Below are 21,171 nucleotides of genomic sequence, written 5' to 3' on the forward strand. Positions count from 1 at the left end.
GAAGCGCTGATAATGGGCCGGTACTTTATTTACATGTTACAGAATGTGAGATGCCATCGCCACTGAATGCTGCTGCTTACACGGTGCCATGGACTGTGGTTGATAACAGAAGACAGGACACACGTCTTATTTGTATGCCTAAATCCCTACATGCTTTAATTACTGGACTACCAAGCATTAAGTGGAAAATTCATCATTCAACATCTACTGACCTAGCGAACAAATAATCAGAGAGAGAATGAACAGATTCATTAAATTATCAGAATATGATTAAATCACTGAGCAAATAGAAAATGTATGATATAGTAAGAAAAAAGCTGTAAAATATTATAGTTTACAATAATTATTCACATTCAAAGGCTTTACATCTCAATACATACACAACATGGCCCCTGAACATGACTTCAATCCAAATGATTCATATATTAGAATTTAAATAACACAGAATGAACTAGAGGCTAAACAATAGCCATCAAATAACCTTATACAAGAATAAAAATACAAAAACTGTATCCTAATATCATTGCATTACTTGCTTCAGATTTTAATAATACATCATCTGTACATCACAGTTCTAGTCAGTTACAAGCGGGTATCCCATACACAATGTAACCGACTGCCATCGACTCGATTCAAACAATTTCGCTAACTAGAAGAAAACACTACTCTAGTGCTTCCTCGACTTTATAGACAGATACAGCAATTTCATCGGTTATTTGGATCAGATAGATATCTTTTTACTGACATCCAACCACATTGAGCCCCGGGCCCCAGGGTCCTATTCACCTATTCTCCAGTCACGCACTGCACACACAGACTCAGCTGGAGGATGAGGACCTTTGGAGAGGACGTTAAGGTAATATGTCAAAAATTAAAAGCATTATGATAATACATACTGCTAAAACAAGAGCACAAGTTAAATCAGTCGCTTTCATTTCTATTGGGCCAAACGCCAGAGTGAAAAACAAAAACAAAAAATGGGCCAATGAACCCCGATGAGGCAGTTCTGCCATCTTGTCCGGGGACAACAGCGTTACCGTGATTGCTTCGGAGTATGATAGTATGTGTATGTATCACTGCAGATGAAGGTTTCTCTGTTCAGCATGGGAGGGTCAGCACATACGATTTAGTTGTCAATAGGACGTACTGAAGATGAGCCGACTATCCCACCGAGAAAGAAGAAGTTGTAGAATTCACATCACAAAGAAGTAGCCAGTGAATGGTACAGAACAGCCAAATCATCCAATAAAATACGCTATGGTTACCAATGCAGTCAAAAAAATACCCACCGTTAAACTTTTATAAACTAATACCTCCAGTGCCCTGGGAGAGAGAAGCGGAAAAGGCTGAGCTACAAAACTGGCCATGCAGGAAAGAGAAGCGTTGTGATTAGGACGTAGCAGCTAGTGGCGCGTTTCCCCGCCCCGGTAGCAATACAACCTAAGTAACCGCTGTGCAAGGCTCACACTTGTATGAGGACTGATTTGTGACAGAGTCTCGTGCAGACCGGGCCGTGTTACATCGAGTCCTTAAGTTTGACTGCAATAAGCGAGTTTCAAGAGTAAAAAAAACAAAACAAAATAAACTTAAATACCGTGGGAAACACTTGGGCTCTGACAAAAATATGTATAGGATTTGAGTTTGGGGAAACGTGTGAGACTGAATCAGCTTACAGTATCTGTTAAAACCATGGAGTATTATGCTGTTGAAGTGGGGCCCCGAGTACAGCCTGCACATGTGATGAAGGAATAGGATATGGTTTAATTAAGAAATCAGGGTCGGGTCTGGCTCACAAAAGCTAGCGTTTGTCTTAAGGTATCATTTGAGCAGGAAACCACAAGTCCGTGCATCTGAGATAGTCCTAGCGGTAGACAAGCTTGTGCCCCTCTCTTCCCCCGTGCAGAATGTACAAAAAGCAGATGTGCATGGTGGCAGTCTCATCATCCATACAAGGAAAAATGCAATAGAAGCCTCACAGAGAGCACAAAGAACAAGCAAAGCAACCCTGAATCCAAAGTTGTATTTTTCCCCGTGGTTCTACTCAGGAAAACAAACAAGGTCTAGATGCCAGCGTCTCTAAGATTTTGTTTACATTGCGGTGATGAAGGGCACTAAAGAGGGTGTTACTCTGCTCAGTGATTGGCCTCAGAGCTGATGAGGAGTGGCCACAAGAGGAACCTATAGGCCAGGATTTTGAGGCCTCTGATAGATCTTTCTCCACACTTCCTGGATCTTCTTGCACCATCTGTCTGCATTTCCACTTGGGTCCATCAAATAGTATGTTCGGTTAGGCTGCAAAAAACATATGGGAGATTAAAAAGAAAAAGGAATGATCAAAAGAAAGTACATAGAAGGAGAAATTGTAATCAGATGCAAAGTATCAACAAGCAGCCGGAGGAAAATAAAGTGGAAAGAAAGAGACAATAAAAAGTAATTTACCGTATGAACAAAGAAGGTTTTGAAGTTCTTGGCCTCAGGGCGTAGCTCTAGGGACCAAGGAATCTCCCCTTTCAGGACCTTGTTTACAGGATCCACGTAATACAGGTGTGGTCCTTCGGTGAGAAGCAGCTGTCTCCGTCTAGCAAACAGACCCTGCAATGGAATAACACACGTCTCAGGACAGCAGTTCACCAACAGAGGGGGCTGTGAGGCTTAGGAAAAGTTCCTTTCCACTCGACTTTCTGTATATCAGTCTGAGAAATAGCATCCAAAGTAAAAACCCTTTTTTGCATTTTACTACAGACATCTACTACACAGTCACTGTAGAGTCTAACTGGCATTCATGCGAGAAAAGACCTTCAAAAGGGCAAAGTAAACATAATCTTAAGGCCTAGAATTCACGCACCTTCCTTTTATCCACTGGGCCCATCTTTAGGATGAGGTTATTCTCCACAAACTGGTGCCTGTGTAAATAAGCAACATCAGACTGCTGACACACAGTCCGTTTCACTCAAAACACACATTTTTCTAAAAATAAAAATATAGAACTAATCAAAAAGGATTTCAACATTTTTAAAAGATGAACAATGATTGAATCCAAGAACAATTCAGGTTGACATAAAATGACAAACAGCACTCTAAAACACATGGATTGAGAAGTGTTACCAGGGGTTTCCAGTGGTCTGTTTGTCCAGCAATAGCTGCTTCTCTTCTACAGTGAACTGCAGGTCCAGCTCAAAAGAGTTATTGTCCAGGTCATGAATGTACTGCTCAATGTTGCTGCTGGACCTCTGTGGGGGTGTGGATTCATGTGGCGACAGGGAGTGTGAGGAGCTGGACTGGGCCACCTGCATGTTGCTGAACTGGCTCAGGAGGTCATCATACTGAGTTTGGAAAAGAGGCAGTTGAGAAGAAAAAAGGTATAAAGTGATGTTTGAGGTCTCTTCAGGATTTTGGAGAACAGGACTGTAAAAACATCTCTTACGTTTCCATAGCAGTCCTCATCATCCTCAGACATGGCTGGCAGGTAGGGGGTGAGCTTGGGGGGTGTCTGTAGGTGTAGGTCACTCCAGGAGATAGTGTCAAAGAAGGGGTGCTGCTTCAAAGGGTCGTACCCTCCCATCTCTTCACATCCAATTCGCTTGGAAGGGTCCAGAGACTAAGAAAAAAAACGAGAAAAGATGTGTCACAGACTTCCATTCTGTAGATAACCAACACTAACTAACTGGGCAACAAACCTGTGAGATTAAAGGGCAGATGTCAGTAGCATTTCATTTGATCTCACATATACGAGTTCTTGATGACCTACCAAAAGCTGTTTGACAAGATCCTTGGCTTTGGGGAAGAATTTCTCAGGGAATTCATACTCCAGCTTTATTATCTTCTGGAATATTAGATACTCATTTCTGCAACAAATGGAATACAAGAAATAAAAGGGACTCTTTTATTTTTATGTTTTATGATCACCGAGACACGATTGTCACATGCAGTTTTAAAGCTCAAATGGTGCAATCAATCAATCAATGGAAATAATGACAATCAACTTCAACATAGTACTCACCCAGCTCTGAAAGGTGGTAAACCAGCCACCAGCTGATAGGTAATACATCCCAAGGCCCAGAGGTCAGAGCTAAAAAAAAAAAGTAAAACAGAGAAGGAAATGAAGTTGAAATGTGGTCTGGCCAGCATCTACTAAGATAAAAACAAACAATGATTATTAATTGTAAAATAGTGTCATGACCTCATACCTCTTGCAAGCAGATTTCTCTGTTAGTAGCTCTGGAGACACGTACTGTGCTGTTCCGACAAAGGAGTTTGCTCTTGCTGCCAAAGTGCGGAAATAAATTGTAAAAAGATCACGTATAACTTCATACGGTGAGTAAAATGCTAAAGTCATGCAACTGCCACACTTGTTGTACTTTATGTTTAAGTAAATCAAGATGGTGGTTATACCTTGTTTACTGTCTGATGATAACTGTTTTGCTGTCCCAAAATCTGTTATCTGAATGTGCATGTCTTCACTCAGGAGAATATTCTCTGGTTTCAGATCTCTGAAATGAGACAAATCCAGTAATTAACAGGGAAACAAACACTTAACTGGATTTGAAAATGACATCAAAACAGCAAAAAGGTAAGTCTTACCTGTGTATTATCCCCTTATTGTGCAAGTATTCTAGAGCACAAACTATTTCAGCTGAATAGAATCTAGTGCAGGTCTCATCAAAAGAACCGATTTTGCGAATGTATTTCAGCAGCTCTCCATTCTTAGCGTAGCTGAGGCCAAAATCTAAGGACAGCTAGTTAAGGAATAATGATTACTTAAAAAAGGTCATTGGTAAAAAGTACAAACTAAGATTTGCTTCAACACAGCCACAATAAAACATAAGGCAAGTTGTTCATATGCCGCATTGACAAACTTATAAGAAGGATACACAACTTCTCATCATCTTGAAATGTGAAGTACAGCTTGACGAAGAATGGGTGTTCCAGATTTGACATCAAATCTCTTTCTCTTTTCACGTACTGGGCTTTGTTGGCCTTCACAATATGGCGCTTCTCTAAAATCTTAACTGGTGGAGAGAAAGAGACAATTTTAGGATACAATAGTAAATATATACCAAGCAACCTTTCCATCTTGACAAGCGTCGGATGGTGCATTATTACTTACTTGCATAATCTTTTCCCGTTCCCTGCTCTTTTGCCAAAACAACCTAATGATTGTAGAACAGAAAAACAACAACATTTTAAGTTTTTTGTTTGACTCAGGAGAACATTTTCCAACTTATCCGGCTGGCTTGGTCTATTACCCTCAAAAGAACGGAGGATTTCTCATCCAAGCACATGAATCAAAAGAATGCTAGCATGTGGCAACATCTACCCAGGTAAAATCCAAAAGCATGGAATGCAAGTTACATACCGTCGAGAAGGAGCCCTCTCCCAGGATCCTGCCAAATCTAAAGTCCTCTGGCTTCTTCTTGCGTGGCTGAGGGGTCTGCATGGCCGGCTGCGTCCGGGGGTCTGAGCCCTGGCTGCTTGCAGACGCTCCAACACCACGGGCCTCTGAGGGTGAGCCCTCCATGCTGGGACAGTGGCTACTGCTTGCGCCTGGGATAGCAAGTGGCGAGCAGGAGTCAGCGTGGTTTCTTACCATTGATGGATGCGAGCAGGAACAGATGACAACGCTGGGCTGAATGGGCACAACATCATACTGGAAGAGGAGAGAGAACATATCAGCATTTTTGTTTTTAGCAAAGCCATTTCCACACAGGTTTGAATAAATCTTTTGAGAAATATGTAAGACCTACTTCAAGATTACACCTTTTGGCAAACCCAAAAGAAAATGTTGGCAAGTTTGGGCCAATCATATCTAGCAACCATATGCATAATGGTAATAAAATACTACAATATAACAATAACAACAGCTGCCTTTGATTTCAATCATTCGGTGAAAACAGATTTCACAACAGCTTGCTAGTACTATAGTTACACCAGAACGCCTATTAATAGGATAACACAATTGTGACTAGTAAATAACGAATTACATACTATAAAAAACAAATTAATATAACAAATGTGTGGCAGTTACTGTAAGTAAAACTGGATGAGATCTGGATCTTGAGCCAACACTTTAGGAAGGATATCCTGACGTTAAATATGCAATTTAAAGTGAGACCCCTTGATGAGCAAAGTCTAGAATCGATAAGGACACAGCAGGACTATTGGAGAAGCCACTTGAGAGCCTGGTGGTCCCACCCTACAGGTTTTAAGTTGTGAAAACTATGTGAAAGTCACTGCTTTCATGTGACAGATTACCACGACTGCAGTGAACACATCCACATCTAGCTACATGGTGAAACTGAAAGGCAGTTAAGGCAAACCAGCACGTACAAGAAAACCACTAAATAATTGCTGATTACTTAAGAAGAACAGAATGAACGGTTATGCTTTCAGTGCTGAGGTGGTTCAGTTAACCACTCTGGTAATGTTAGTTAGCTGGTTCAGTTAGCCACGCTTCTTCTCATTCAAAACCAAGGTGTGGCCTTTAAGCTGCTTTATCCCGGACTTGACTGTGTCGTTTCCAACTATTAAAGTTGGCCGTGTCACCATTTACTCGACCATGATCATAGGTCAACCATGTAATGTGTGTAAAAACCATGTGAGCTAACGTTAACCCAACCCTAAGTACTAGGGCAACAACAGGCCTTTGCGAACTTTCTTTGCTAACTAACGCCTGCTAGCAAGCTAGCGTTAGCTCCTGCTGCCTTGTCAAATAAAGCCGGCCATCACTGACAGCGAATTATAAACTTAACGCTAACAGCCAGGCAATTAGCTAACGTTAGCAAGCCAGGTAACAAGTGACGTTAAGTTCCAAACAGTATGCCATTTTCGCAAATAACTTTACTCCGTCACGATCGAATTTGATGATCCGACATCGATGTCAAACTTCGAAAGTTAATGTGTTGACAATCAAAATACGAAGTGTTCACTTTAAAAAGCTCTTTTCCAACCGAAGGGGGAACGCAATGAAGCTAATGTTAGCTTGTTAGCAAGCAGGAGCATCGTTCGAAAGCGCGAACATGTTTAGCTAACGTCAGCCAACAGATAACGCTACTGGCCAAGGGGGAATGGTCATACATCCCTTAAAACCACCAGCGAGCATTTGTTAACGCTTAACCAACACAGGCCAATTAAAATAGCATCTGCTCACGATGTAAGCCTGGTGTTATAGAAGTCCGTTAAACGTAACTTAACAAACACAGGGTGTTGTGTTAGCCAACATTAGCGAGCTAACGTTGCTAGTGAGTCGTAACGCTAGACGCTCCATTGCGGCTAGCACCGCTCTTCAGATGAAGGCCCCACGTAACTATTTGTTGTCAAACACCCGCCGCACTCAACATTTTGAGCACCGGCTTCGAACCGTTACTCTTTTTAGAGTCGCAACACTCACCAGCTGACTTTTGGCTCTTGCCATGGGAGTTTTCTTCGAGTATTTATTTGGAATAAAATAATTAGAGAAGCTCCAGTAATGGCTGCCTCTGCGCCTTCATTTTCGAGCTGTGACGTCGTTCCACAACAATGTTACCGCAGGACAGCAGAGGAGAATCCCGCTGTGTCCGCCCCCCTCGCCACATTTACAACCTACGGAACTTCATCCTGCCGACAGACGCCGACGGGTGCCGGGGTTTATTTACCCGGCTGCCGCAGGTAACGTTACCAGCCAACTATCTCTTAGTCTGATATAGATGGACTAATCATGCATTTTAGAGAGGGTTCTTTTTGTTTGATTGTTTTTTTTATTTTTTTACACCATTTAACTCCCCAGGGCTGCTTCAACTTTTGTATAGATTTATTAAGTCTGGGTTTACATGACAGACAGTTTATTTTATACATTTCTGTTTTTATAAGCATGTACAAAACGGCATAAGCACAAATGGCCTTCAGTTGATGTACAATTCATGAGCTTTGAAAAGTTTTGCCAGTCTTTTTATCAAGTAAAATAAAATCCATAGTTGAACTATGCTTTATTGTGGTGACTTTGATCCTGCCTCCTCCTCTTCATGATGATTTGAAACTGTTGTCGACTCACTGTTGCTCTTGGTTTTTCCATCTTCTTCTTCATCCTCCTCCTCCTCCTCTTCATCTTCCTCTTCCTCCTCCTCCGAAGTGTCCGTATCATCAGTAGAATCTTCTTCAGGTGCACTAGATATATTAATACAGCTATTAAAACATAGTAATGTGGAGAATAAACGTACAGGTGTATTCTACAAACAATGTAGACCATTGGTTACTTTCTTTGCAAATTTAAAAGTTGTGTAAAATGACATCCTACAAATAAAGAATATTTGACCAAATGCAGCAGTAAAATGACTTAATCGGATATAATACTTCATTTGTAATTAGTTCATAACTACAAGGTTCGCAAACAGTTTGTGCGAAAATGAAAGGCTTACCACATGGGTCTGTTGAGATTCCTACATTGTGCACCAGAGGTCACATCGAATGGATCTGTGAACAAGGTAGATAATAAGCTTTCGTTAAAACAATATGAGGTCATCGCTCAGCCAAAAAATGAATCCTTCTGTGTATCGGGCACTTTTCCAGACATGCTGGAAACAATTGGCGAGACCTCTGAATCGCTGGAAACATTGTCTAATTCATCAAATGAAATTAATTGCAAGGATCTGTTCTATTATTGATAGTCAGTCAAGGAAATGAAGTAAGAAACTTCTGCATCAATGTTTAAAATGTCAGAGAATGCCGCCCCTGACCAATTCATTATATCGTCATACATCATTAGAAATTAATACCACCTAAAAGGCTTATTATATATAAATAATCAGCAGTGAGTAACCATATGTATATAGAATAATATATATATATATATATATATATATATGACTTATGTCAAATCTTAGTCAAAATTTCCTAAAAGAATGTAGTTTCTAATAATTGTTTCGCTATGGAGATTCCCCAAAATTAAAACGACCCCAACCATCTCTGCTAGATAAACGTGTGGGTAAACACTGGAAAAGGCCACAGTTGATTTCTTTCTTCCCCAATTTACCAAACTCTTCCTCATCCGCTGGGTCGGACGCGAGATATTGTTTTTCCACCGCAAGCAGCTCTTCCTCTGACTGACATGCAGCGTATCGCTCCAGCAGAACTTTATTGAGATCAAGGAACACAGTCCCCCACTTGAATTTATTCAACAATAGCATTGCTAGTTCTTCAAAACCTGCAAAGAATCAGATACAGTATGTTAAGAGAATAAACAAGAAGAGAATATTGTACATCATTCCTGAACAACTAACCAGCTAAAGCCTTACCGACAATGCAGAATGTTGCAGCAAAAGCCTCAACACAGGATAACTTGCAGGGCTTGCCGTAGTTGACCGGGTTTGCAGCTACAAGGAATGGCAGTAACCTGGGATGAGTTCCGACCATCTTATTGAAGGGAGTCTCCTCCAATTTAGCCCAGGAACAATCGATCACTGCTAAACCGTTTTTAGCCACAATATCTCTGTGTATAAAAGGTCCAAACATAACGTTTTTGAAATATTACATTTGCTGTGGTATTATATTAATATAATTTATATCAATTAACAATTTCAGTTTTCAATTCACATTAATATGATTGATCAACTCAAATAAGCTTGACATCTTTTATGATAAAATGTTTTTGGTTGCTGATCAGACAAAAACATGGCAGCATCAAACTTGACTGAACCAAACAAATAGGTTAGGGCTTGGTTAGGACTCATCATGATGTGTTATTATGATACAAAACTGCACACCTGTCTGCCGGCGTCACATACTTTGTGCCCATCGGACTGAGTACAAGTCCATTAAACCTCTGATTGAGGCGCAGGTTGTGCACAAAGCCCTTGCGTGCCAACTTCCTGCCAGTACAACGTTTCGGATCGCAGTGACCCAACTCCCACATGGCAAGGGGACATGGCATTTTCACCTGGGGGGCCTCTGCTCCCTCCTCTACATGAAGACTGGCTGAAAAAACACTGATGGTTAATGTACATTGCAAAGCACCCTCACTCAACTGTCATGCATTGTATTTAGTTAAAGCTAAACATACGATAGTAACACAATTAGGACATAATAGCCCGTAGTATTGACAGTGATTAGTGAACCAGTATTACCTTCAAAAGCAGTGTGCATCTCCTCTGTAAAGGCCTCTAAAGTTTTCCCCTTCATTTTGTGCCTTTTCTCTTTGCCCTTGTTGCCAGGACGTACCGACGTGCCCTGTTTCTTTCTCCCCATGTTGCAACCAGTGGACAGCTAGCAGGCGATGCTCAGATTACAGCTGCCGAACCAACCGTTCCACCTGCCCGTCTCTGACATTAGCAGCTAGCCTGCTAGCTAGCTATAAAAACAAACAGACACACACCAGTTCGTCCCACGCTGCTCGCCGAAAGTGCACGTTTCGTGTTTTATCCAGAGTCGCACCCGTCAAAGGCTCAAATGGATTGTCACAATACTTCTGGCTCTGCTTTGCATCTGTCGCTCCCTTCTTTTTTACATTCTTTAAAGTTGTTTGGATGGCTGCGGCGCGTGGAAAACACGTCGTTGTCCGAGACGTAGAACGCGCATGCGCAGTGCTCCTTTTCCTCACGTGACTTTCCATCTGACGAACGAGCAGCAAAGCAGGAAGTGTTCGTGGAAACAACCGAAAGCGCACTTAAACTCACTAAAATGACAGCGATGGAGCATTTGTTTCACGGGATACATCGTTTACTGAGACCGTGGGTGGTCTGTGTGTCTCTTTTCAGTAAGTGCTGATACTCTGCACTCTGCGGGGTGTTATTTTTCATAATGTTAGTAATACTGAAACATATGCTGCACTTTGGATTGTGGTACTGGTGTGTGTGTGTGTGTGTGTGTGTGTGTGTGTGTGTGTTAATTGATTTAAGTCCTTTGCCTTTTTTTCATACAGCATTTCATGGACTCGCCGGTAAAATGAAGATAGTAGAGGAGCCAAACACATTTGGGTAGGTTGGTGTTAAATATTTGTCCCATTGTGAAGCTTGTTGCCGGGTGGCCCCTGACTGACTTTCTGTGTTTAGGTTGAACAATCCTTTTCTGACTCAGGGAAGCAGACTACAGCCTAAAGTGACCCCTTCTCCAGTCTCAGGTGGATATATTTGACTGTAAAACCTTCCTTTTGATTTATTCCTATGTTGTAAATATTCCAAAGGTTGAGTTATCGAGATGTTTTCTGAGTCACTGACCCCACTCGTATCAACACCCATGTCTCCCTCAAGGCCCTGCACACTTTCATCGGCTTGCTGGGAAGTGCTTCAGTCTCACAGAGTCAACGCAAGTATTTTATATCGCGTGTACTCCTTTTTTTCATATGAGCCCCTTTTTTCACTGGCTCGCTGCTGTTACGTTGACATATCTGGTTAAACCTAAAATGATGTTTGTGTTCCCGGGTTACTTTTCAGGTATAAATATGAATTATGTCCCTTTCACAACATCACCCAACACGAACAGTCATTTAGATGGAATGCCTACAGTGGGATACTTGGGTAAGATGTGGCTCTGTGCATTACATTGTCTACGATTATTACGCCTTATTGCAAATGTCAGTATTTGTATAATTGGTAATAAGGTGTGGGTTTGTTGTAAGAGCGGCCTTTTGCTTGTTTGTTTTAACAGGATCTGGCAGGAGTGGGAAATAGAAAACAACACGTTCACAGGCATGTGGATGAGAGACGGGGACGCGTGTGGAATGAGGACCAGGGAAACAAAGGTCAATCTTATTAAATATAGAGAAAGAGATTAAGTATTAATATTTACTAACAAGTTTTACCACTAAATTTTATTTGAAAGTTTTGAGCAGTCACTCAAGAGCCATTGAACAGATAACTTTTAATCAACTCAAAAGCTGTGTCTCTTTTCAAATCCATAGTATAAACTCCAGAAAATGCGTGTTACTTGTTTCTTTTCATTTCCCCGTAGGTGATCTTCGTCTGCAGTCCAAGCAGCAAGCTCGCTCAAGTCTCAGAGCCCAGTACTTGTGTGTACTGGATCACCTTTGAGACCCCACTTGTTTGCCATCCACATTCCCTTTTAGGTGAGACAAACACCAATCTTACGGCACAAGTCGGCAGGCGGAGGTTTTCTTTGGGAAATCTTTTCATTTGTTTGCCTTTTTTTAAAGTGTATCCAACACTGAGTGAGAAGCTCCAAAGGGAATGGGATGAAGCTGAGCAGGCTCGCTATGAAGATCTCATCACTGAGCAGGTAAAGACTAGTTTGGCTGATTTTATTATATATATAATATATATATATATGTGTATATATAATCTTGTGATTTTAATTTCAAAGCTCAGCCCTTCTTGTTGAGCATTTTTAGTCCAGTTTTAGTTGAATTTGGCCACTAACACAACGCACATTTCCTGCAGGGATACAACAATCTTCTGAAGGATATTTTTGAGGACGCCGGCCTCCTGAAGAGCCGAAAAGTTAAGGAAAAGCAACCAGAAGTTGCAGCCGATTCAGAAACACACAACTCTCTACAGAAGTGTAAAGAGGTGTGCACACTTATGTTCTTTTCAGAATAAAAGTCAACAACCTCACGTATGATCATTCAAAACTGCTCTAAAGTCTGACAGAAACTTTCCATTATTGTCCTTTTTATTTTTTTAAAGGATTTCCAAAAGCAGAGAGAAGAGATTGAGCGACTTCATGCTCTCCTCAATCGACACAACATTCCCTTCGATTCAAAGCAAAGTAAGTTGATTTTTCCACATTATTCTTTAAGTTTGATAAAGCGAGTGCAATATCATTGCTGTTTGTTGCAGATGATGCAAAAGGACCAGTGGTTACTACAGCTAAGGATGATCAACACCTACGGGGAGATCACGGAATAGTCGATCTGCTGTGAGAAATCTCAGAGGAAGTGAACTCTCCCAAAAGCACATCGGCTGAAAGCCTTTGTTGAACAACATGAGCGACCCAAACACTCGCTGGACAATATTGAAAAGTAACTGCATTCATTACAGGTTCATTTGAATGCATCACAATGAAGAATATAAATGCAAGACTAATAACACTCATCCAACTTTGTCAGTCTGAAATTTATTTACGTCTCGTCAGGTTTACTTATGGACTTTACAATGGAAAATGTTGTGACTGTATTTGGGGTTACTGGGTAGGAGACACTCACGTCGGGCACGGTTCAGCATGCTTGTGGGTGAAGTTATTCTGATCAGTGACTACAAATGATGAGCCACGACGTGCGCAAACTTGTTTTGACAACACACATTCCTGAAACTTTTTACTGCAGCACACTGAGCTCTCTGCTGCATAGACGTCTCCTCATAATCCTACATTTATATGACACAAAAGTAAATAACTTGTAAAAGGTTACATGCAAGTTTTGAAACAATTCTTATGACTGCGAGGCAACGATGTGTGCATGAAATAGATAATTAAACCATGGCACACATGGAAATTAAGGATGCAACACTGGTAATTTAATCAGAAGCCATCCTCCACCTAAAAGGCCAGTCAAAAAGCGACATATAAAACATGTTTAATCCTTTCTTGACACCAAGGGGATCAACAAACTGGTTTCACACTTTGTTGTAGTGGGCTTCATATCGTTGTCTGAGGCGGGTGGGTTCAGGAGAGCAGCTGGATGACTTGTCTCGCTCGGTCCGCCCTCTGCTGGACGTCTTTGTCCTCTGGCGCTTGTCCCGACTCTTCAACCAGGGCCAGGGCCTTCTGGATGGTGAGGTCTTTAGAACCTCCACGAAGACCCTCCAGGTACTGGAGCAGCACGGAGAACTTCTCATCTGGAATCTGAGGCAACGAGTATATTTTGTATGATTGTGTCGTTTGAATCCTGTTGTCAGTATTTACATGAATAATATTATCTAATAATAATTACTAGTGGTAAAGAAGTTAGTTTATTGGTCTTTAAAAGAATATCGTTCTATAAAAAGGTGGCACAATACAATAACTTGAAATGTATTTTCTGAGCAGTTCAAAAAGTTCATTACCGCTAAATGTATTACTGAAATGAAACTTTTGTAGATTAAACGTTGTTTGCATGAAAACCTGCTACATTGGAATAATGCGAAAAGAAACAATTGCATTCTCAAAAACATGTCATTTTACGTTAGAAAGATTAGAAAGAGGCTGTAACAAGAAATAAAAAAAAAAAAATCCCACGGCAAGCCATCGCTCTGAGATCAACACAGCCGCCTACTGTGAACCCCCCCCCCCCCCCCCATCATCATCATCATCACCACCACCACACGGCTGAATTTTACCTGTTCAAAGTCAAAGATGTGCTGCAGTAACCACGTCTGCCTGGTCTTCTGAAACCTCCACTCGGTACGCGTCTCAGCCCAGCTGCAGAGAAAACCACCAGCCGAATTACCAGAAACGTCTGCGTTACTACACACTGTTTTAGTTTCACACAAAACTGTGAATCTCACAACCACATCATGCGCTTCCTACGACGCAACTTTGCATCTCTCCCGTCTGTTAACTCTTTCTCAACAGTCACGTGTTTTGGGTGCCGTACTGAATAATTACATAATTTAGGTTTTCCTGATTGGTGGCATTTAGGAGGGTTAAAATGTGCTGTATTGATATCATGGCTGAAGAGGCTCCTTATTCACCAAGCGATGCCCCCTGTCCTCACACGGCGCGTCTCCTACCAGGTGAGGTAGTCCAAGGCCTGCTGAGGAGCGATGGATCCGGCGGCTTCAGCTTTCGGTTCCGTCTCCCCCTCAGCTTTGAGCCTCTTCTTCTCCTCCTTTTTGAGGATCTTCTTCATCTTCCTCTCCAGGACCCGTTTCTCCTCAAGGCTCAAGTCCTCTTCTCCCTCCACAGCGTGCGTCTGTCAGACCATAGCAAAGGCTCATGGGAGTTATTCACACCAACGGACAACAACATTCCTAAAAAAAACTTGTTGAAATGTGATTTAGAAGATTCATTCAACTTTTGGGCCAATCAGAGATTTTTTGCCATTTTCCAAGATGTTTTACTGTTTTCTAGGTAAAAATACAATAAGGGAAATAAATGTGACCTTTTTTTGTTCCACAGCGTGAACACATGTGAAAGCTCGCAGCACTTCCTGTAGCGTTGCAGCTCAGGGCGTCGATGTTTCCTGTAGCTTCAGGTCAGCAGAGACTGACAAGAGTTTACTGTGGTGTTCAACATCCGCTCGGCTTTGCATTTCCAGCACTCACAACAGCTTTCACGCTTAAACCCCCCCCCCCCCCCCATAAAAACAACCATCTGCCGATCGCATGGAGTGATTTAGATTCAGTAAAATTAAGAAGGTAAAAAACCCATCTGTCTGCAGAAGATTCTGCTTATTTAAACTCACTATTTTCCCCTCACGGGAAGTTAAACAAGGGACCCAGTATGCTCCGATTTAACAGACCTCAGGCTGCACAGTGATGAAAAAAAACAAAAAAGGGGGAGGGGGAGGAAAAGATTTGATCACATGGCCACAAAGTCATTCTGTAGGTATGCTGGCGGGGTAAGAAAATAACCACAACCGCTTCACAGTGAGCATCCGTGTCCACGCACCGAGCACAGAGCCCATCAGCAGCGTCGGATACAGAACAGAAGACGACTGGGTGACAGAAGAAGAAAAAATGGTAAGTGGAAACATGTGTTTTTACGAGTCCACGGAGGGGGGAGGACAACGAGGGGCCAACGGGGCCAATGTGGTTGTAGGCAGATTTTTTTTAAAAACATCGGTTTTTGCTAAACTTATTTGGCACTATTTGATTATTAAAATTTCGTAATAATGATTTCAACTCCAGGTTGACCTGGTCTTCGCAGCCAACGGCACCACGGATCCATTTTCCAACCGCCCCGACGCCGTCAACTCCACTTTCCCTGACGAGATCGCTGCCAATGACATCGTCTCCAGGGCAAACTACATCTACAGTTTCTTAGCGGGCCTGGGCTTCGTCGCAGGCTGCTTCCTGCTCTACACCTTCACCCAGACCCACCGGACCCACAGCCCGCCGGCGTGGCTCGACCGCCTCCTCTGGGCCTTCTGCGTCCTCCAGCTGCTGCTCCTGCTCCTCTCTCTGCACGCGGTGGCCCACCGGCCGCAGTACCTGCGCACCACCGGCGTGGGCTGCGCCGCCCTCTCCTTCGCCGTCAACGCGGCGTCCCTGTGCAGCCTGTCGCTCTTGGGGCTCATGGCTTACGTCCTGACGCTGGGCCCCCCGACGCACGCCCTGCTGGGGAAGCCTCGGGTCTCCGCGGCTCTGGTGATCCTGACCTCTGTGCTGGGCGCTCTGCTGCTGGCCGGGCTCCGCGGCACCGCCGGTCATCTGCAGGGGGTGGGCCGGTGCTCCGCGGACCCAGTCGAGGCCGGGCCGTCCTACGCGGCCGCCAGGCTGTGCCTGGCCTCCCTGATCCCCTTCGCCTGCCAGGCGGGCCTCCTGATGGGCGGCTGCGTCCGGCAGTGGAAGACCAAAGGGCGCTTCCTCTCCGGCTCCGAGGAGGGCCCCGTGTACCTGGCGGTCGCCCTGGTGGCGTTTTTCTGCCAGCTCTTCTACGGCGTGGCGCTGGTGAGGGGAGCGCGACCACCCGGCCCGGCGCGGCCGCGGGAACGGGCCTTCCTCGCCGTGGCCGAGCTGGTGCTGTTCTCGGGGAGCGGCGCCAGCCTGCTGCTGGTGCTGCTGGTGCACCGGCCGTGTCGGGAGGGCCTCCGGGGGGCCGTCAGGCGGCTAAGGGACTGCTGGCGGGGGCCGGGGGGCGCACAACCGCACAGAAACATCATCGCGCCGCACATCGAGATCACAGACACGCTGCAGGACTACGAGGCGTAGGAGGATGAAGACGATGAGGAGAGCACAACTTTGGAAATGTTCTAAGATTTACTTAAGTTTTTTTTTTTTTACTTAAATGTTTTTAAACGCATGCATTTGCTTTTTTTTAGTGCCAGTCATTTTTTTCCTCAAAAAACAAATGTTATGCATTTTAAACAATTGTACTAAAATTGATTCAAATTAAAAAGACTTTGCGGTCAGTAGTCTGTGATTCTTTACCCTCCTGCTCACAAACCTCCTTTGCAAAACAGACAGATTTATTATGATGTTCCAGGAGCTACCTGTATTTTTGAATAAAGTTTTAGAATAAAGGGTTAGACATTAAAGCTTTTAATGCTGTTTTTTTATCCGATTCATTGAAAAAAAAAAAAAAACGACCGATGAAACAATTTTTAAAAATAATCGCTAGTTGCAGCCCTAAAAGTGAGCACATTCCAGGAGGACACATAGGAAACATTTCATCAAGGAAAAGTCAGTCTAAAAGTGTCAATATCTTTCAGGCAATTGTTTCGAAAGCTGTTAAAAATCCCCAAAACAAGGCAGACACAGGATACGCTTTCCTACTCCTTTGCGGCACTAATGGACACCAGTTCTAGGAATACCTGACCGACATGGATCACATGTCGCACAAAGCCGGGAACCAACAGGAAAAGTCAGTGTGAAATCACAGCAACAACACTTAAAATATCCAAATATACGAGTCTTTATAGGGATGTCAGAAAGTCGTTAAATACATTCTAAAAGGGAAATTGTCTAATCTCAAACTGCTTCCTGCAAACTGCAACAAAAGCTCACTTTTATTTTGATGTAGTCTAAAGAAAAGAAGTGGGACGGTTCTCCAGGTTGTTTTGAGTAAATAAACTGTTGGTCTGACTTTGCTTAAAGTTCCCAGACTCCCATATTTATATATTTTAACATTCTACAAATCAGACATAACGTCAGTGTGAGCAAACTAGCAACTGTTTGCTATAACACAATTATTAGACCATAATGTATGCCATAAAAAAAAAAAAATCCTAAGGAACCTTCATTGTTACGATGCGATTTATTTCTAAAACCCTAAATAGAGGCTTGTGCCTGCACTGTGTTGTGTTGGCTGGGCTCTGTGTGCTGGGTGGGACCACAACACTTCTACGGACTTGATGGGACACTTGCTTTCAAAGTCACCCCCATGAGGACAAGGAGCACGACGACTGCACAATGCAGCGCAAGGAAGCTCAGGTACGTTTTTATATGAAATCACAATGTAATTCAAATCAACGCTGCCCGACTCTTGCCTTCTATTCGACTTCACGTATCTGTTAAATGTAGCATTAATACCATCAGCACTTTCACTGAAGCAACTGTAGCACAACAGTTGGGAAGATTTGTTTAAGCCTTTGCAGCCATTTCTGTATTATTTATATGAAGGGGAAGGAAAACGGGACCATCGACCGTCGTCTGCAGCTCCGATGGAGCGAGCGACGCCGAGGTTCATCGCTGCGAGACTAGCAGACGGAACCACTATTGTGATTTTCACTTAAAAAACAGACGAGGAACTAGAATGTTCACTTTACAGCCTCTTCCTCAATATTCACTCTGACATTATTTCTCTGAAATACTGCACTTTAACAGAAGCAACAACAAAGCTATGACAATGATTAACTATTCAGTACTGCAAGTTATCTTGTACGCTGACCTTGAATGACATTGTGTGTGACTTTATGGATTACATGTACTTTAAGACAAGAAATATGAATTAATCCTGAATTGTCCAATAATGAAAATTAACTCATATTAGATTGTTTTACTGTAATTCTTTGATACGGTAAAGAGATGATTCGGTCTCACACTAAAAGTGTATTCAGTCAAGAGTTTATCCCACTCTAGAGAAGCTGAAATCCCGCTCAACCTACTGCCGTTCTGCTCCCCGTCTAGTTCAAAGAGCGATCATCTCTACGCAGCCAAGAGGAAAACACAGATGCCAGCAGTCTCAACTGGGCTGAAGCCGTGGAATAGGGGCCCCAGTAGAGCCCGATTGAGGTTAATATGGACACGACCACCATGTGCGTGGACCACTTAGTCGTCACCGATCAGATAAACGAAACGAAGGCCGTGGTCTCAAATTTATTGCAGGCGACCCCGGACGCTGGCCAGGTTTATATTGTCAGCCTCTTCCTCTCCAGCATGTACATCATCTTCCTGTTCCCGGTCGGCTTCCTCGGGAACCTCCTGATCCTAGTGGTCAACCTGAGCCACAAGGGCCACTTGACATCCCCGGACGTCTACTTTGTGAACCTGGCGGCGGCAGACCTCTTCCTCGTGGGCGACTCCCTGATCGAGGTGTTCAACCTGAGGCAGGGCTACTACAACAAGCCCGGCCTCTGCACCTTGATGAAGCTCTTCCAGCAGGTCAACATGTACAGCAGCGTCTTCTTCTTGACGTGGATGAGCATCGACCGCTTCGTGGCCCTGACGGGCTCGATCGGGCGCCGGATGCCGCACGCGCGCCTCAGCTGCTGCATCATCTGGGTGTGCTCGTCCCTGCTCACCGTGCTGCCCTTCGTCGCGGCGCAGAGGCAGCACGTCGGAGAGCTCCACTTCTGCTTCGCCGACGTCACCCAGATTCAGTGGCTGGAGGTCATGCTGGGCTTCGTGCTGCCTTTCTGCGTCCTGGGCGTGTGCTACTTCAGAATAGCGCGCGTGCTCCAGCGGAGCCAGAGGGGGCGAGAAGGCCTGCCCGGCAGGCAGAAGGCCCTGCGGATGATCTCGGCGGCCGTGGTGGTCTTCTTCCTCTGCTGGCTCCCGGAGAACGTGTTTGTGAGTTTCCACCTCCTAAGCGGCGACACGTACCGCGCCAGCGTGTGGCAGGACTACCCCCTGACAGGCCACGCCGTCAGGCTGGCGGCCTTCTCCAACAGTTGCCTGAACCCGCTCATCTACAGCTTCCTTGGGGAGACTTTTCAGGAGAAACTGAGGACCCGGTGGACCAAGCAGCACAGGTCGGCCTCGGGAAAATCCTTCTCTGCACCAGTTGCAAACACGGGTGGCCATGCGAAATGCAACAGGCCAAGCTACGCCACGCATTTAACGCCCCACGACCCTTCCTCAAACGGATGAGGTACGACGTCGTTTCTGTGCCGTCGGTGTAAATACGTCATTAATGGAAAACCTAAACGCCAGCTGCAGTGGGAACGCTTGTGCTGATTCCGTAATTTATGATTTGTGCACAGAATTTATTGGGAATTTTGACATTGTTTTTAAAAGACGACTTTGCCTTGAATCACTTGACATTTCGGAAGCCAGCACTGGGTTTGTACACGTGATGATTTTTTTCTGTATGAAACCAAAGAAATCCTCAGGTTCCTCAGGACTGCAAACAGCTACCACACTTACCTCAGTTTGCTTTGCCTTCTTTTTTTTCTTCCGTTTTTTGTCGCTGGTTTTTATTGTCGCATCAGGAATCTGTTCTGGAGCCTCCTGGATTAAATAAACAATAAACGCGCCTTATTCATTTTTAATAAATTGAATTTTGTGACACCGGAAGAAGTAAAACATGCAGCGTGCTACTGACCTCAATGTCCATCTTTTTCTTTTTTACTTTGGTGTCCGTTGTTTCTTCCGCATGAACCGTGACATTTGAAGTCAATTTCTTCCTTTTAGTAGGATTTATCGAAGATTTGTCTTTGGTCATGATTTATTTATTTTCCTTCAAACAAAAACATAAGCATGTAATTAACAGGAAGGCGTAACTTTATTTTATATTGGTAGTAATAAAGAGACTGGCAGTACGGCTCAGTGAGTGTGACTTAATTTGAACATATAACATTTAATAAAAATAAAAGAACTAGGAGAGCGTTTTGACCTCAACCGCATCTGAATATGAACACTCAACACATGTAAACAAGCCAAATACCGTCTTGAGCTTCTTACTTTTCTACGCAAACACATACATATGATGTTTCCGATGAAACTCAAGCATGGAGCTACAATGAACTGAATACCATTATGACTAAAAACACATTTATACTTACTTGAACTGCGAAGACAACGTGTGGAGATCTGAAAAGCACAAATCGAGCATGTGAACTCAACCCGGAAGTCTTGTTTGCGTAGATGTATCGTGATTGGACGGATATCATTTCTGGCTCTGTGATTGGTTGACAGAAACGACCGCTTCAGTAGCCCTCAGTATCTGTGGTATTTATATTATCACACATGTTATTGTACTACGTGTTTCGCTCAGGAATGGCTAGTAGTATGTACACTCTGTTTAAGCAGAGACAGGAACTAACACAACGCAAAAGTAAAACACAAAGAAGAAAACTGTGATTTGTATGAATTAAATTAAGTATGTAAAGGGTATAATGTGATCGTGTATCTCTATGGTGTAAATGCACTTATTGTAATTTGCTTTGAA

The 21,171-nt window shown here is 43.4% G+C and overlaps 5 protein-coding genes across 5 annotated transcripts; 2 read left to right on the top strand and 3 right to left on the bottom strand.

The window, feature by feature from the left end:
- Positions 1 to 4: 4 nt before the first annotated feature.
- On the bottom strand, positions 5 to 7,546 carry pdpk1b (3-phosphoinositide dependent protein kinase 1b). Its single transcript, XM_037464257.2, has 14 exons — positions 7,388 to 7,546; positions 5,357 to 5,647; positions 5,108 to 5,150; positions 4,872 to 5,009; positions 4,582 to 4,726; positions 4,393 to 4,490; positions 4,188 to 4,263; positions 4,001 to 4,069; positions 3,749 to 3,845; positions 3,425 to 3,598; positions 3,106 to 3,323; positions 2,846 to 2,903; positions 2,440 to 2,592; positions 5 to 2,292 (listed from the first exon to the last, which is right to left on the bottom strand). The coding sequence occupies exons 1-14, from the start codon at positions 7,409 to 7,411 to the stop codon at positions 2,179 to 2,181; spliced, it is 1,698 nt and encodes a 565-aa protein (XP_037320154.2). The 5' UTR covers positions 7,412 to 7,546; the 3' UTR covers positions 5 to 2,178.
- A 222-nt stretch (positions 7,547 to 7,768) lies between these two features.
- On the bottom strand, positions 7,769 to 10,537 carry tsr3 (TSR3 ribosome maturation factor). Its single transcript, XM_037464259.2, has 6 exons — positions 10,095 to 10,537; positions 9,735 to 9,945; positions 9,267 to 9,460; positions 9,005 to 9,175; positions 8,391 to 8,445; positions 7,769 to 8,139 (listed from the first exon to the last, which is right to left on the bottom strand). The coding sequence occupies exons 1-6, from the start codon at positions 10,213 to 10,215 to the stop codon at positions 7,962 to 7,964; spliced, it is 930 nt and encodes a 309-aa protein (XP_037320156.2). The 5' UTR covers positions 10,216 to 10,537; the 3' UTR covers positions 7,769 to 7,961.
- A 50-nt stretch (positions 10,538 to 10,587) lies between these two features.
- gnptg (N-acetylglucosamine-1-phosphate transferase subunit gamma) lies at positions 10,588 to 12,998 on the top strand. Its single transcript, XM_037464260.2, has 11 exons — positions 10,588 to 10,723; positions 10,889 to 10,943; positions 11,019 to 11,086; positions 11,217 to 11,271; positions 11,400 to 11,483; positions 11,614 to 11,707; positions 11,917 to 12,031; positions 12,119 to 12,201; positions 12,363 to 12,491; positions 12,609 to 12,690; positions 12,762 to 12,998. Exons 1-11 carry the CDS (start codon positions 10,648 to 10,650, stop codon positions 12,842 to 12,844), a joined length of 924 nt encoding a protein of 307 aa, XP_037320157.2. The 5' UTR covers positions 10,588 to 10,647; the 3' UTR covers positions 12,845 to 12,998.
- A 20-nt stretch (positions 12,999 to 13,018) lies between these two features.
- On the bottom strand, positions 13,019 to 20,915 carry LOC119213171 (uncharacterized protein C7orf50). The gene is made up of 6 exons (XM_037464263.2): positions 20,786 to 20,915; positions 20,326 to 20,460; positions 20,148 to 20,231; positions 14,631 to 14,812; positions 14,238 to 14,319; positions 13,019 to 13,764 (listed from the first exon to the last, which is right to left on the bottom strand). The coding sequence occupies exons 2-6, from the start codon at positions 20,443 to 20,445 to the stop codon at positions 13,585 to 13,587; spliced, it is 648 nt and encodes a 215-aa protein (XP_037320160.1). The 5' UTR covers positions 20,446 to 20,460; positions 20,786 to 20,915; the 3' UTR covers positions 13,019 to 13,584.
- On the top strand, positions 18,513 to 19,871 carry LOC119213166 (G-protein coupled estrogen receptor 1-like). The gene has a single exon (XM_037464258.2). It carries the CDS (start codon positions 18,801 to 18,803, stop codon positions 19,869 to 19,871), a length of 1,071 nt encoding a protein of 356 aa, XP_037320155.2. The 5' UTR covers positions 18,513 to 18,800.
- Positions 20,916 to 21,171: the final 256 nt, after the last annotated feature.

Source organism: Pungitius pungitius, chromosome 21, assembly GCF_949316345.1.
Source record: "Pungitius pungitius chromosome 21, fPunPun2.1, whole genome shotgun sequence".
Lineage (NCBI taxonomy): Eukaryota > Metazoa > Chordata > Actinopteri > Perciformes > Gasterosteidae > Pungitius > Pungitius pungitius.

Bases quoted from the DNA above. Each gene is read 5' to 3' on its own strand.
- gnptg (XM_037464260.2), top strand. From the start codon at position 10,648: ATGACAGCGATGGAGCATTTGTTTCACGGGATACATCGTTTACTGAGA. The intron at 12,032-12,118 runs GTGAGACAAACA...CTTTTTTTAAAG, and splicing joins CCATCCACATTCCCTTTTAG to TGTATCCAACACTGAGTGAG. The intron at 12,492-12,608 runs GTGTGCACACTT...ATTTTTTTAAAG, and splicing joins CTCTACAGAAGTGTAAAGAG to GATTTCCAAAAGCAGAGAGA.
- pdpk1b (XM_037464257.2), bottom strand. From the start codon at position 7,411: ATGGCAAGAGCCAAAAGTCAGCTG. The intron at 5,151-5,356 runs GTATGTAACTTG...TACAATCATTAG, and splicing joins GAGAGGGCTCCTTCTCGACG to GTTGTTTTGGCAAAAGAGCA. The intron at 3,599-3,748 runs GTAGGTCATCAA...TTTTTTTCTTAG, and splicing joins ATCTTGTCAAACAGCTTTTG to TCTCTGGACCCTTCCAAGCG.
- LOC119213171 (XM_037464263.2), bottom strand. From the start codon at position 20,445: ATGACCAAAGACAAATCTTCGATAAATCCTACTAAAAGGAAGAAATTG. The intron at 20,232-20,325 runs GTCAGTAGCACG...TATTTAATCCAG, and splicing joins AGAAAAAGATGGACATTGAG to GAGGCTCCAGAACAGATTCC. The intron at 14,320-14,630 runs GTAGGAGACGCG...TTTTCTCTGCAG, and splicing joins GCCTTGGACTACCTCACCTG to CTGGGCTGAGACGCGTACCG.
- tsr3 (XM_037464259.2), bottom strand. From the start codon at position 10,215: ATGGGGAGAAAGAAACAGGGCACGTCGGTACGTCCTGGCAACAAGGGC. The intron at 9,946-10,094 runs GTAATACTGGTT...GTGTTTTTTCAG, and splicing joins GATGCACACTGCTTTTGAAG to CCAGTCTTCATGTAGAGGAG. The intron at 8,446-9,004 runs GTAAATTGGGGA...CCTTGTTCACAG, and splicing joins AGCGGATGAGGAAGAGTTTG to ATCCATTCGATGTGACCTCT.
- LOC119213166 (XM_037464258.2), top strand. From the start codon at position 18,801: ATGGACACGACCACCATGTGCGTGGACCACTTAGTCGTCACCGATCAG.